We start from the raw sequence: 16,795 nt of genomic DNA, 5'->3' as shown, positions 1-16,795 counted from the left end.
CTTCTGCACAAAATATGTTATTTACTCTGATTCAGGATTTATTCAGTGCAGTGCTAAATCTATAAATATATGGGATGTTGTAATTAGGTTCTGGTTAGTATTTCCAGACAGTAAGTTTGTCCAGCATTTAATTCTCGTGAAACATATGTATATATAAGTTAAAATTTAAAGGTTTAATTTCTTTGATATTGAGTAGAAACCAGAACAGAGCAGCGAAATTATGTAAGACTTGAAAATCTTTAGGTCGATAACTTAGTAACATTGATCAAGATTAAATTTAATAATAATTAGGTAATGGCCTTGCATCTGCATTATTAAACTGAGCGAACTTACCGGAACGCGCGTGCAATATGTATCGGAACTAACTAATTTTAATACAGATACAGATTGCAAGCGGTGATAATAGTCGTAGAAAATAAAATAGAAAGGTTCATAATCACCACAAAAGTCCGAGAAACTACGAGGCACATCCAGAAAGTAACTTTCCTATGCGTCCCATAGCTAGGAAACCGTATGTTGCGCAAAGCGACTGCGTGCATGAGAGATAGTAAGGTCATAGCATGGCGCATACGCCAGTGGAACTTCCCTAGTGCTCTCAGTAGCGTCGTGGCAGTGGTTGAAGATGGACGTTCCCATTCCAGCTCCCGCCGCGTGTGAAGTGCGAGCAGTGATAGTTTTTGAATGCACAGGCCATAGCACCAATTGAAATCCATTGTTAGCTGTATCATTGTAAAAAGTCAATGCTAACCCCATGCGCCTTGCTTTGTGTTTTGGAGTCAGTTGCTTCGGCACCCACCAGGCACACAACTTCTTGAACAACAGGCGCTCCGTGACAATGGTGTGTAATAAGGAACGGGAAATTTGCGGGAACTGCTTGCTCATAATGTTAGGCTCATAGACCTGCACAGCTGAAGATGAATTTCAATCGGCGTTATGCCTTGTGCATTCAAAAACTTTATCACTACTTGCACTTAACACGCGACGGGAGCTGGAATAGGAACGTCTGTTTTCAACCACTACCACGACGCTACTGAGAGCACTAGGGAAGTTCGCTGACGTATGCGCCATGCTAGGACCTTACTCTCTCTCATGCACGCAGTCGCTTTGCGCAACATACCGTTTCCTAGCTATGGGACGCGTGAGAAAGCTATTTTCTGGATGCGCCTCGTAAGTAGTACTTTCGAGGAACACGGTCCTCATCTTCAGTTTACTTACGCCTAAAAAAAGATTATAAAGGTAAACATGCGTGTGAAAGTTGAAAGGATTTAAAAAAAAAAAATCGAAATAGAAATACATTTTACGTCTAAAAGTATACTACTATAGCACATGAATCATCGTATCGAATCGCAATGAATCATGTGCCATAGTATATTTTTTGTTTGGCGTGAAGTGTTTATCTACTTTGATTTATTTTTTATCCTTTCATTTTTGTTATCCTTTTATTTAATCTTTGTGAGGCGTAAATAAGCAGAAGATGAGGACAGTGTTCCTCGAAAGTACTGTTTATATTGTTGCATTTCTGCGGTGAGTCTATTTTATTTTATATATTAACGAATTTTAACTCTATCGTCAATGGCATGATTGATGCTTTGAAATCTCGGTACTATAAAATGTGTTCATGGTTGAAATAATTAAGGCCTAGACCTTATGATCCGATATGGGTCCACAGTTCCGTTTCACACGCTTTTGTATCTTCTGAACTTTAACGACGCATTCGATGTAACGACGAATTTCTACGCTTGCTCCGTCGAATGTACCGTTCTTAGTATTTTTTGAATTCTGTATAAACATAGGTTAAGGGAATATTCACTTTATCCATGCAAAATCAGATATGACGCAAAAATGTCATGTAACTGTTCGAAATTGTTTTTTGAACCTCAACAATACGATGGTATTTAAAGAGAAGTGCTTTATGGGCGAAGTTCGTAACTCAGTTGTAAATTTCAGCGAATAGTGTTTACTTGTGAAAAAATGTTAAGCTAGCTGGTGCGACGACAAAGCTTACAATAAGTATAGTCCAATGTTAAGTATATGAGGCTGATTTTCGATTACCATTTCTCAATAAGGCGATCAATCCTTAAAATCTCGACATACGAGGTGCATACGCGTACGTGCCATTTACATAACTTCAGTCATGTTCAATATTTGGGTGATCTCTCCGTGACTTTTCAAAGTAATTTCCGTTCACTCCACACATCGTCGTAGCCTGTGTCCACCTTTCAAAAGCGTCTGCAAAGTCATTTTGGGATGTGTGTTTGAGACACTGGTATAAGTTACTTCCAAGGGAATTCTGAGGGGAAAACTTCTGCCTCGCAATAAATCCTGCTGTTTTGAAAACTGACAGAGGTCATTGGGGATTTGGGGATATTTCTTGAGCAGAATGGATGGGGGACCACTTCAATGTTCTTACCCTGCAAAAAGCCTTTGAAGATAAATAAATAAATAAATATAATATGATAGATGATTATTTTCTATTTAAAGTACATATGTCTTCGAGTTAGAGGTAGATACTAACAGTTTGTGAGATAAAAACTTAGGTTGTTACCCTGTTTTTTTTAATACTGAATATTGTATCAATTCCATCTATTATCGACAGATTTTTTTAAGTACGAAAAAATGGTAATAAATTTAGAGTTCAGAACGCTGATCTCTCAGAACTAACTTTACATTACAATATCGGCTCAGGTATACTTTTTTGCAGGGCAAACGGTTACAAGAACAGATTATAACTAAATCACACAATTATCAACAGAAATAAGAATTAAAAATTAAGATTGCAACATGAAATAAAATACAAGCAAAAGAATAACAAACACTATAATTGATTATGAAGTATTACAAATAAGCGATAGCTAGAGAGCATGAAAGCGTTTAATTCTCAATTAATTATCAAGGGATAGGATATATTAAATTTTTTTACAAACAAGTTCTTTTTAGTTGTTTTTGCAAGAAGATTTTGGATATTGTATAATGTTTTTGCATGTTTTGTTGGAAGAACATACGTGCTTTAACATTGCATTTAATTCTTATAATTCTTACAATGTTTATAATCCTTTTTTAAGAATAGAAACCCTGAAGTGAAAATGTGTAGAGTTCTACAAACTATACAAAAATTTAAGGATTTTCCTTCATATACTTAATTTCGATGGCTCAAGAATGTCCCCCACGTGGATTAACTATCAACAATAAACATAGCAGCGGGAAGCGAGAGCAGGATATAAACCGGAGAGAGGGTTGAAATAGTTTACTATAACACAAAACATAATTTTGGAATACAAGAGTGGTTTTTAATTTTACTTTAGAATGTGTGTCCGATAGCATTCATTAACATGTTGTATTAATGATTGCTCGTCTGTATTTGTAATACTTTTTATTATTGTAATTATTTATTTACCCTCAAGATTTCGTTTCTGGAAGTCTTTACCTTCTTTGTGTTGTGTAGGTCAGTGCCGAGTTCGGAGCCCTGACATTTCATGCATGTCAGTGGGCAAAATTGTTTCATACTTATTGAATTTTACCTTTTTAATTCTCTACAGCTATTATAAGTAAATTACAGCCCCATTGGTGCTAAAGAGGAACGTTTCAAAGTAATAATGAAAGTCGAAGGCGCTTTCATGGGTGGCATGAAGAACAGACAAATATACGAACAGGTCTTTCGAACATCAGCTGGTAATAGTAAAAATAAATAAATAAATATTAAACAGATGTTGTTAAACTGTCTTCAGTCGCCTTGATAGGTCATGTGGCAGGAAATTCAAACTACCTGATCAATTTGTAAAGAGTGGTAAATATGAGAAACACCTGAGGAAGCTCAAGATACACAGAGAAAAATGTGTCTGAAAATCAACGGAAAGGCCAGACACATTTTTCTTACGTTATCCACTTCTATCTGTACACGACATGTATCGACACAAAATAATTACACTTGAATAGTACTTATTCCATAATACTTCGTTCACTTTTTGTTCAAGAATTATTAAGTTGGGATTGGCGACGGGGTCCTGAATCTAGCTTTCTTGGAGGCAAGATAGTTTGGCGGGGAACGGCATATACTGCGAATTTTGTTCTTGCGAACTGCACCGGATTTAACCCTTTTAAGTTCTGGCTTTTTTTTAATTACAGACTTTCAGTCAAGCAGCTACAGCATCATCCCTATTTATCCTAGGATCATGGTTCGTACCTCATTCTCTTCAGAATAGAATAGCCTTTCAAACGGTACCATTCACATTTCCTATCATGTCTCTGAGGCGGGATAGTTTGAGAGAAATTGGATTTTTCTGAATTTTTTTTCTTTGAGCCCCTCTGGATCTCCTGTGTTAACACTGAAATCTCAAAATAAACTGAAAAATAGTAAGGGGTGTACTAAATTTCAAGCTTCTATCTTGAATAGAAAGAACAGGAAAAAATATTTACCAATGAGCCCCACAATGGCCCAGATTACTCCGAAAGACCCGGGTGTAATATAAAATTTCCTGAGACATCCTGAATTATCCTAGGGGTCATGATTCATACATCATTCTCTTCAGAATAGAACATATCTTTAAACAGTACCATTCACATGTCACCATCATGTATCTGAGGCGGAAAAATAGCGAAAAACGGATTTTTTTGTTAAAAAAATATCTTTTTCTTTTTACTTTCTTGCTCCTCTAACCCCCCCCCCCCCCCCGTTTTAATGCAGAGATCTTAAACAAATATGACAAATACTAATTAGTGCACTGAATGTGTGTGCAAAATTTCAAACTTCCAGGTGTAGAAGTAAGCCTGCCAATAATAATGAAAATAGGCCGAACAAAAAATACTTTTATTACATCATCAACTGTATGTTTTGACACAGAAAGGCGCGAAACCATATGTAACGTATTGTACAGTGCTTCTAAACTTGAAGAAAGAAAGGAAACAAAAACTTTATTGGTACTTTTTTAATCGAATAATGAAGACACTACTTTAGTGCCTATGTGTAAGTACTAGAATAAAAGGGTTAAGCATCGGTCATGGTTCGGAGCCCTGACCTTCTTAATCAAGGTGTTTCATTAGGACGTAAATACAAAAGTCAACTCAACTGGTAGTCTTTTCCGGTAATTTGGTGAGTACCGTACGCACTTTTGGTGCAGGGAGCCCCTGGATCGATTTCCGATGGAAGATCTTCAAATTTGAACGCATTATAATGGTTCCGGCTCTACCTTAAACTGAAGGTCCACGTCTCATACAATTTCTGTGCTGAAGAGAGAGTTAATCTTCCAACAAATAATAGCTCACCTCATCCAAAGTATAAGTATGTCCTTTAGCTGATGGAGAGACTTCATGGAGATTTAAATTCAGACCATACGTGTCGTTAGATTACGTAGTCCTTCGAAATAATTGACACAGGAAATAGCATACGATGTAAAGTATAACAGCAACTGTTAAAATCCTGCTAATAGGTAAAGACATAAGATTTGCGTATAAATAGCTTTTTCTTTCTTTTTTTTTCCCACATGGCAATGATTTTAGCACTTATACAACATATGCATGTATTTTGAAAATAAATCAGTATATTTTAAGATGCCTGATAATTGCGTTACTTATTTATATTTTGGGGCTTATTTTTAAATGCTTCGTATTGAGGCCCTGCTATGCTTGCTGTGGATGTTTAATATTTTTACTTTCGTGTACTAATATTTTAGTGCGTTCTTTTTTTTATTTATGTGTTTAGTTTAATGAAACATTAAGAAGATTGTTGGAAAATAATATTGCTAAATTCATGACGCAATATGCTTAACTGAGTAGGAAATACAAGACAGAGAAAATAGTTGCATTATCTTTTGATTCATATGTAATTTTATATTCAAATTGGTTACACTCAAGAAAGGCTTACTTAAACATATGATAAACTGTGTATGTTCTGTTTATTTTATTTGTACAAGTTTCATTTTCAGGACACCTTAGCAGAAAACATCATTCGGAACAGCAATCAATATGTATTTATTGTCTCTAACAATATACTGTCAAACTACAAGTTTAGCCATATTCCGATGAAAGTTTTCTCTGGCTTACCGTAGTGCCATGATTACACTCGTTCTTCGCGTGTTCAGACTTGTTCGAAGTAAATCACTTCGACTTAAAGCTCGAACAATGGGTCGGATTTCTTACTGTTCTTCAAAAATGTCTTTAAGTCTATCTATAATAGCTGTAGCGTAAGGTAATGAAATCAGTCAGTCAAATTTTTCACAACATATGGATTCCGCGTGTGTCTTGAATACCTGAATGAATATGAACGAATAAAATCATTAGCTGTGAGCGAAAACGTGACTAGGGATTCAACTTAGGGAAGGATTTTCGCGAAGTAATAATGTGGATGGTTCCTCTTAATATTCGTTCGTCATCAGACGTTATCTGACATACGATTATAGGAGAAAGACATCGAGTAATGAATTTGACTCTGTATAGATGCACTCTTTTATTTTCATAGTGAAACTTTTACAGTATGAGTTTATAAAAATTTGTGATGTTAAGAAAAAATGTAAATGCTTCTTGAAATTTTGCCGTCAAATTCCCACATCGATACTAATTGTTTTACCGTTGTTAACAAGATAACTTTCATATGCAGAAGTAAAATCCCCGACATCAAAGCCAATAAAATAAAGGGCTATGACAGGCCTTAATTGATGTGTGTGGTGTGGCTTTCTGGTCCGATTCGCTACCTTTTTACATAGCTTTCTAATGGTCTCATGATGTTGCGAACAAACAGAAGAGAGGGAAAAACTCTTAATTGAAAATTTGGGCCGCGGTGGTTCAGTGGTAGAGCGTTCACCTCTGGTGCTTGGAGTCCCGGGTTCGATCCCAGCCCCCACCAAGTGAACTTTGTGGTGGACAAACATCGTGGGTTTCCTCGGGGTCTTCCAGTTTCTTCCCACTTTCTTCATTCCACATTTCATTCATTATTCATCATCACTGTCTCCTTTAGCCTAACCGGCATAACCGTGGGACGTAACACTCAAAGATTTCATTTTTCTAATTGAAAATTTTTAACTGGTTTATTCGTTCTAGTCAGTATGCCGATAAGTCTGCGTGCATATATCTATAGCTATAGCGTTCAGCAAATCTGAATCAAATTTTAAATTATAGTCGTTAGGACATTTTCTAGATGTTTTTATTATTAATTTTTCTCTTATGTACGCTATCAGATAAGGATATCTTGTGATCAAAAATCGAAAATTGTACCATTTTTTGTGGAAGCTTCTCGAACAATTTAGTTCAAATTCAATTAATTTGTCAATAGGTATATATTCTTTTCTCTGAGTTCAGAAGATATAGTTGAGTTAATGGTAGCTCAATATTATTCATATAATTTTTCTCAACCACAGCTCGAATAATTTTGTCTGCGTCTCACAAATCAATTAGTATTTTAACGAGCCTCAAATATATATTCTTTTTAAAAAATATTCCTGAAAAGATAGCTTCTGTCAAAGTTAATTTCGTTTAAATGTTGACTTGAATGAAAAAACCTTCTCGCAGTTTGAAGAGAATATTAGTGTAGTAGGCGCGTGCCTTTTATTTAAGTTAGCCAAGTTCAAGTTAACTAGTGAATTAAGAAATTCGAAAGCCTATTGACATAGAAATAGGCTCTTCATTAGACCACATTCTGTGTTAAGCTAATCCAAACAGAATTGTCATTCCTTCTCCACCCTACTTCATATTTTCCTCTTACCTTTGTGCATATAAAGTTCTTTTCTTCAGGCTTTTTTTCACTAAGTGTTCTAGTAGCTAGCGAACACGTCGCCTTTCATGCACAGGGTCCTGAGTTCGATTCTGGTTGGAAAGACTTTAAAATTGAACACATTGCGGTGATAAGCATTCGACTTTAAACTGAAGGCCAACATCTCATATATATATATATATATATAGCCTTTGTCTGAAAAGGGATGCTACACTCCAACCAACTATTTCTTAAGATGTCTCGTGGCATGATATTCGGTTACTTATAGCTATTGTAAAGTTTCAGTATTAAAAAAAAAAAAAAACACTGTTTGATTTAGTGGCCAACTTTTATATTCATATTATGTTAGGTGCTTGTTTTAATTCTCGCTGTTTTTACAGCAATAACTCAGTTTTATATCCAAATAACAGTACATCATATTTTATTGAAAGTGTTGTCCTTCAGGAGCTGTAACCTTTTCCCACTTTTCAGGTAACATATTCATTCCGCGATTAAGAAGAAAATTCTTTCGATGGGATCTACCCATCGAGCCATTTTTTTCGCATCTTCAAGAGGCCTGAAATATTGTTCAGAAAGGCCATACTGCATCGATCGAAACAAATAGTAAGAACGATGTTTGCTGAATAGGGCGGGTGGGATAAGACATCCCATTGAAGTGCCTCGAAGGCTTCTTTTACTAATTTTGCAATATGTGTTGTGACATTGTTTTGAAGAACAATAAGTTAGTAATTTACTTTGACATATTGCTGTCATTTTCCTTTAAGTACTCAATTCAAATTGAATACTTGTGTTCGGCAGCGTTCATCATTTGACCCGGTTGTAGGAGCTCATAATAGACTATACCAACTTGATTTTACCAAAACCACAACATGAACTACTTTCCATAAATATCCTGCTGTGCCGTTGATGTTGATAGTTCGTCGACGTGCATCCATGATTTCCTGTACTTAAGATAGTCGTAACAAATCCATTTTTCATCGTCAGTCGCAATTCGATGCTAAAACGGCTTCCGTTTTTGTCTTTTGAAGCAGCAATTTACAAATGGTTAAATATTTCGTAACATTTCTTTGTGTCAGTTCATGTGGTACACAGTTTCCTGATTTCTGGATCATTGCTATTCCTTTTGTTTGCTAACAGTTGATGCATCGACAGTTAGTATTGCAGACAACTGTAAACGCCTGAAATAAGTCTTCGTCCAGTAGTGCCTCTTAATTCTTGATGTTCAAATGTTTTCGACTGACCAGGACGATCTAGAGTCAGTCACATCAAAATCTTTGTTTTTAAATCATGTAAACCACTCTATGCAAGTTGTTTCAGATAGAGCGTACTCTCCATACGCCCCCACTAGCAAAGGATGATTTTCAGTAGCAGTCTCGCGCGCGCGCAAAACCCGACATTTTCAAGGCAGTAAATAACCATGTTCTTTTCATTGTAACCTAAAGTTACACACTGATACTAAAGCCTATTGATAGTAATTTTGTATACGTCTAGTGTAACTTTCGCTGTATGAAAATAACGCAACTCCTGACTTCTTTTAGTCGACAACGAAAATTAATTAAAGCAGCTAATTACCCCTTTCATAGATTTGTATTTTTAATTTATTTGATCTTAGTTGTGACTAAAAAAAAATTTACACGAAGCTTGAATCTCAATTAATCTTGTATTTCGCTCTGCTTATCAGGAAAAGTTTTAAGTATATTGTTAGCAGATTTTGCTCAGTTAATCTTAGTTTTATTTTCTGTGCGACTTCATATAACTTATACTAAACGGTAATTAAACTTGTATTCAACAGCTGTGTATTAAATGTTGTTTTCTGTTGCAGGATGCAGTGATCAATGAATTGAAAAACAAAACTAAAATGGTTCAAGAGAAGAAACTCCTTCAGCAGGACGAAGTGTACAATGGTGCTCTGGAGGATATTTTACTTGGACTTAAAAGTGAACCATATAGACGTGCTGATGCAGTGCGACGAAGCCAGCGCAGACGAGTAGAAAACAACAGATTATCTCGTACAATGGAAGAACTTGAATTGTGATAGTTGTTGTTTAAATGAAAAGCTTAAAAAAATATATTTTATAAGAATGGTGCTGTAACATTTGCGGACTAAGCTTTTTTTTTTTCCTTTTTTTAAAAAATTAAGACTGGAAAAGAAAGGAAGGAACAAAGAAGTCAAGGAACCATTTTTTTATTTGTAAATCTTCAAATGGCTCGATATGACTTGTGAACATTGTTCGTTTAAATGGAAGCAATAATGAGATTTTATATATATAGAATACCTTCTGTTTCTCATTCCATGATCATTTAGTGTTCGTTCGCATAGGATATTATCATCCACATTTATATAATGTAAGAACTGTACAAAAAAAAAGCTATTGCTGTTGTTAATACTGGAAATAATCCGGTCCTAAAATGGGCTTTTTTTTCCGTTTTGTATTAAATATGAAATATTGTATATAATGTATTATATTAGTTTCGTAACAACTTTCCGCTTACAGATCTTGCATCATTTTTGTGTACATATATATATATATATTTACTCTTGCTTCTAATTCTTTATATTTCTATTAAAGATATTTACGAATACCGGCGTTTATATATATAATATTATATCGTAATATAGTTAATATTACGATAATTGCAGGCTTAGTAAGAGTTTAAAATTTTATTTTCTGTTCATTATATTCAAAGAAAGTCCATGCTTTTCATTTGAGTATTGTTCAGATATACGTATATTACTCTAAAGATAAACGCACATAAAACTTTAGTGAACCTTTCCGTATGATACTAAAGTGTTCTCATGTACAAGAGTTTTATATACATTTGTAACATTCCTTTATCATTCTTTACTATAATCCAGTTCAAGGTACGACGCATTAATATCAAACTGCTGTTCCCTGTTCATGATTTTTGTCATGATGTTAAGTGTTTCTTATGAGGAAGGGTTTTTGTGTGTAAGGTGTTTATAATTGTCAAATTATACGAATGGAGCAAACTTAATAACGTACAAGACGTAACTGTTATTCAGGTATATAGACTTTGTGTGTAGTTGTATATTTATAAATTCTACGACAAGCCAGCTTTGCTTAAAAGATATACCTGCTTTGTTCTTATGAATTACGCTCGTTAGTGTTACTATACCATAAATGTTTTATTAAGTATTATGGTATGAATTTTTATTAGCCCCGTTGGAATCATAGGACGAACTGATCGCGTGAATTTTTTAAGCGTTTAAATCGTGTCACGACGTGATTTTGCGAAATGTAATTGGTATAAACGAAAGCAGTACTTTTTTTCTTTTGTAGAGTTTTCATGGACGAAGCCAGCGCAGACAATTCACTTTCTTTTATAGAAAACACACGTGCTTGCACTAGGGCATTTAAATCGGATTCCAATGGGTTAAGACTTAAATACCAGCACCGTTATTGATTTATATGAGATTTTTTTTTTCTTTTGAAATGGATATCTTAAATCGCTTTGTACAAATTTTTGCTTGTGGGCAAGAGTGCATAGCGAGAAGTATTTATAAGTTCTGTAATGGTTGGTTGCGAAATAATCAGATTAGAGTTGGCAGAAAATAACCTTACCAAATAGCATATAACACGTCCTGGTACAGTTGAAACTGAAACAAATCGTCGGTTGAAACTGGAACTTTAGTACATGTAATTTCATTTCTTAATTAAAAGATAAAAATTGATAAAAATTAAAATTCTTAATTTTTCTTTTCGTGGTGGTCGTAAATCAATGAGAGACGTATTTCACGTTACGTACTTAGATCAGGGAATAATGATACTCATACACGAGTCATAGTCGTAACTCATCGCAGCGGTCATATTTATGTTGCCTTCAATGACTGTTATATATATATATATATATATATATATATATATATATATATATATATATATATATATGAGAGAGAGAGAGTTGTAAGTTACGTCATTTTATGAATTCCATCAGAATCGGAAGAAATATTTCTTTCCTTTATATAACCGAGCGATAAATATCATATTTATCTTAGATATTTTTTTCGATCGCATTGTTATATGATTAAAATATCCATTTATTTCTGTGAAAAAACTGCTTCCTCATCTTAATATGGTGTTGGTATTAAAATTCTTAAGGGCATTTGTTAAATATTTTACGCTGTATTTTCACATCTTGTCAAAACACTGCAAAAAGTGAAAGGATAATGTTAAAATCTTACGACATAACTTTCTGCTTTGGTAAATGCTATAATCTTAGATGGCCTTTGAAAGAAAGAAAAAAAAAGTTCTATAAATAATAGAAGTTAATGAACATAAATTAATACTGGCGTTATACATGTTGGTTACGTACTGTTCAACAGTGAATAATTTCTTCAAATTGCCTATTTTAGATTATAGCACTTTATAATTCCTAGAAAGTTATAGTGTGAAATTGAATAGTATATTCTAATATTATGATGATATTTAAATATAAAAGTAACATATGTATATGTAATTCTACTGTTTTAAGAATAACTATATTTCTGGTTAGGAAAACACAACACTTCGTTAATTGATATTATCTTATGTTCTGACATGTTATTGTCTCGCATTTTAATTAATTGTTTTTAATTGAAAGTGGAAATATCTATTGAAACAGTTAGGAAAACATGATCAGTCGTTGAGTGGATCGAATTATCAATATCTATACACTAGTTATTAATCTCCCTTAAATTTCGGGAAGACTTCTATAGATTCTCGATATAAAGAACCCGCTTTCCAAAATTATATTTATGTCAAAAGAATTCTATTTTTCTTTTAGCAGTTTAGTAATTCCAAATAGGTTATGTGACAGAGAATGATTAAAATATTTTAAATTCCTAAATGAGAATTCATATATAAATCTGTTTCAGTTGATCAGACTTCTAATTTAGAAGTATGATTTATAAAAAGGAAGTTGAAGCTGAAACAGAAAATTTGTGTATAATGTCTGCTTATAGATGCGAGAGCGTAGTTCGCTAAGCTCCAAATAGTTGTTCGCACGAAGGGACAAACGCACGTGATGAGATTGAAGTTACTGTCTACTAGGGTGGCAAATGACTAACTCCTCACACAAAAGGTTTTTACAACCTACTTTCCAAATATATTTGTCTGCTTCTGTCATGCGTAGGGTGTTCGCGATCAAACAAGTTAGGCGTGATCATGAGTACTAGTGACCCATATTTATATTTTAATCCTGACTGTGGCAGTTTCAAAGTTCCGTTATGTTGTAGTAAGCTGTTGTTTCAGTAAAATTAAGAGCGTTAAATGAAAATTTACCCTACACATAATTCAGTGAAGTGTTCATTGTGAAACTTATGTTGTCTCTATCTATTATTTTGATGCTAAGGTTAATGGTAGACAAGATAAATCTTCCTACCATTTTCCCTCGGTCTTTATATTGTCTTTCGGTGCTATTTAATGTAGTTTGTCAAGCAACTATGGTAACAAATAGCATTCTGGTCTGTGGGTGGTGATTGTTCTTTGCTTTCATTTTCAGGCTGTCGGGAAGTTAAGTGCTACAGAGTGCCTGAGCGATGTACCACTATTTTTATTTAAAAAAAAGAAAACTCTCACATAAGAACATTACATGTAAGCTTTTTATTATATACGGTAGCTGGCAACCAGTGTGTTAAAATGTAGGAAGTGCAAACATTCATATACTGAAACTTATTTTGTTAGGTAGTTTGTTGTCTCACTTGTTCTGCATTTGTTCTTCTATTCGAGGAACCGAGAAACTTTCTCCAGCTATGTGGAAGTGGGTGGTCATCTGCAAACCAGTGTCTTAAAGAATTACGAAAAATCAGTATCCGTGTGAGTTAAACTCGTTATTGGTTATGTGGGATGCATTTTTAGGAGGTAATCCTATTAACTCTGTACAAAGTTCCAAATGTGATAGTTTTTAGTTTTCATTAATCGACACTTCCATATTGCCCACCGAACATCGGTTTAGAAGAATCGTGATATATCAAATCTTGGATTAGCACACTTTTAAAGTTGCTGCAAATATCAATATAATGTAAATATGACTGAATTTTAATATATGAAATACATATACTGAGCGCGAAAGACTAGCACTGATGACAAAATGTGACATCAAGTTTTCGAGTCATTGAGTAATTATGAGAGCATACATAAAAGAGAAGGAAATCTTTCTTTGAAAATATGTCATCTGCAATACGTGATGGATGATAAGAGTAGGTGCAAGTATTCGTAATTCTTATTATTTTCTCTTAAACATATTATTTTTCATATGTTTGTCGACTATTTGTGTCAAAATGGTGGATAAGTTGCTTTATAATACCGTTTAATGTCAAGTGTTTTCTCCATGTGGGAATTATCCTGGAGAATTATTTTCCATTATGAAAGGTCAAAATATTGGTATTTCGTTCAGGTTGATTGTAGCCTTAACAATGAACCCTCTTGCTTCTTCCTTATTTTCATGTGTTAATTGTTGAAAAACGAGAATGATGTGGGAGGGCTAATCAAGTATAGATAATAAAATGTGGGAAAATTTTATGATGATATGTCCAAATAACGTACTATGTTAATCCATTTTGTATTTGTTAAATGCTTAACAGTCCTTTTTCCCAGTTTTCTAGTGGGAATTCCAACAGCTATATAAAGCAATAAAGTATTACATGAATAATAATTAACATAATATAATTACATTACTCTTCAATTAAGGTCTTCTTCTTTTGTGGGGCAAAACTTGAAATTCTAGCGAGTATGTGTTGATAACGTGTGTACTACCAGAAAAAGTTCACAAAGCGAATGGACAATGCAGGTATAATTTTCAGTAGTTTACAATGTACATCTTCTGTAAAAGGTTCATTCGTTCTAAAATTTACGAAAGCATATGGAAGAGGGTTGTTTGAAGACTTTCATGTCCTTTCACCGACGACTGTACTGCATTTTTTATGTATTTAAATATTAAAAGCTAATTTCTGAGGGTCCTAAAACTCCATGCAGAAAGCTGCAGACGTTTTCGTCAACCCACTGTTGACTTCTTCGGTGTAAATGAAAAATTACGCTTACGCGTTGTTAAATATGTGTGCAGTATCATCTTTTAAGTTATTAAAGAATTTATTATAATTGTACACTATTATTTCAGTTATACAGAAATTTGTGTACTTTTTGTTCAGAAGTAGAAGAAATTATAACACTCTGTTACTTAATGAACGTTCCTACATTGAAACGTATTACTCGATAAACAATGCTATACTCTATGAGGTACTGTGTATCACATAATAATTTTAAGTAGAATTTGTGCCAGTTTTATTATTTTGGAAATAGCTATTAAACTGAATATATGAAATGAAGAGAATATAGGGTGATAGAATTGTGAAAGTGGTTAAAAGTGAGTGGTGAAAATTTTGGTCATGTAATTTACAACATATGATTTCTTTTTCTTTTGTTCATTAATAAAATCAATTTTTCGCTTTATCGTTAAAACTAATGAAAGACAAGACCTTGAATATTTGGTGCATTACGTTCCAGAAAGAAACAGAATAGTGGAAATTTTGCTCCGTACAAATTATTGATCTAAAATTAAATATTGTTTAGCACTTAATATTGTCATGACAAAAATCATGAAGTCAAAGAACAGCTTTCTCTACTGCCATATTAAGAGCTTAGCGACAAAATGTGATATTTTCCATTAAGAAAGAAAACAAAGCAATTATGTTTTTGGACTTATGAGCATTATGGCAAATTCTCAGTGATTATGTTATAAACGAGAGCTTATTTTTTAATATGACAAGTTTGAAATGTAATAAAGGAAAATTTTCTTATTTTGTAACTTTTTTTTTTTTCTTTTTGGTATGTGCTCAATGCAAACATTCGAACACATTGACTCGAATCATTGATTGTTTCTTGTACTGTTCTCAAATTTTTGAAGTACAAAATTTTGTTTTAAATGATGCTACTGTGAATACACATGCAAATAGTAAAAACGTAATAATTTATTTATTTCCCCTTATGTAATGTCATTCTCCTCCAACAAACTTCCCAAAGTTACATTCAACCCAAATGGTTCATTCCCGTTGTGCCTACTTCCCGTTCTGCCTACAGACCCTCCAGCACTTTAAAGAAAATATTTTTAATTATCTTATCTCTAGGCAGAACGGTAATTCCCGTTGTGCCTACTTCCCGTTGTGCCTACTCTTTCGAGACGGGGAATTATGTGCAGGGAGGAATTTTTGTAGGGAATATTTCTTTAGTATTTCTAAAAGCTTCTGTAAAAACAACCACCACCTCTACAAGTTTCATCATACGTGGAAAATTGGTTGACTCAGTTGCAAGAATGTTAGACATTGTATGTGAAACAAACATTTAAAAAAAAAAAAAAAAAAAAAAAAAGATCTAATATCAAGCAATTTCAGAACAAAATTTTATTTGGGTTTCCAGTAGTTTACCTCCAGCATGCTAAGACTTGCAGTACTAAAAAATGCCACAGTTCACATCCCCAAGACATGTCTGGCCAACTATTAAACAAACAACGCAAGAGGATGCATAAGGCGGCCTTTAAAAAGAGTGTTTGTCTCCATCATATCTCTTTCCTCGAATTGATTGATTCAGTTGCCAGTAACCCGTTTGACATTGTATCTGAAACGAACACGAAACAGACTTACTTCGGGCTAATATCAATTCATTTCACAACCGAATTTTAATCGGTTTTCCAGTAGTTTATCTCCAGCATACTAAGGCTTGCAGTACTAAAAAGTGCCACAATTCACATCCTCAAGACATGTTCGGCCATACATTAAACAAACAATGCAAGAGGATGCATAAGGCGGCCCTTTTGAAAAAAAAGAGCCTTTGTCTTTTACATCACTGCTCCTTCTTTGGCATTACCTTAACAGGTAATTTGTCTTCTAACACGATTCTATACTACATGCAATGTTACATATACTTATATTGTCAATGTAAATACTACATATCGTCAATGTTAATACCATATATCGTTAATATAGCCAATATATTTAAAACATCTCACCATCACTGTTCTAAATGCAAACAGTATGCAACTGCATCTGAGTAAGCCACCAAGTCTATTACATGTGATTTCAGACGTGCCTTCAATGATTTTATT

At 33.9% G+C, this 16,795-nt stretch overlaps 1 protein-coding gene across 3 annotated transcripts in view; it reads left to right on the top strand.

The window, feature by feature from the left end:
- Window positions 1-15,674, top strand: part of Frl (formin-like protein) — a 318,309-nt gene extending 302,635 nt beyond the window's left edge. Inside the window, exon 20 of one of the 3 annotated variants that reach the window (XR_014128428.1) lies at window positions 9,522-9,656. Coding sequence is in view for 2 of the 3 variants with exons in the window: in XM_081739698.1 (XP_081595824.1) it covers window positions 9,522-9,734 (213 nt within the window). In the remaining variant the exon portion in view is untranslated. Of the gene's footprint in view, window positions 1-9,521 lie in introns of all 3 variants that reach the window. The other 2 variants (XM_081739698.1, XM_081739699.1) reach the window with 2 other exon arrangements.
- Window positions 15,675-16,795: the final 1,121 nt, after the last annotated feature.

Source organism: Thermobia domestica, chromosome 15, assembly GCF_964235325.1.
Source record: "Thermobia domestica chromosome 15, izTheDome1.hap1.1, whole genome shotgun sequence".
NCBI lineage: Eukaryota > Metazoa > Arthropoda > Insecta > Zygentoma > Lepismatidae > Thermobia > Thermobia domestica.
This window is presented reverse-complemented; position numbering and strand designations above follow the sequence as displayed.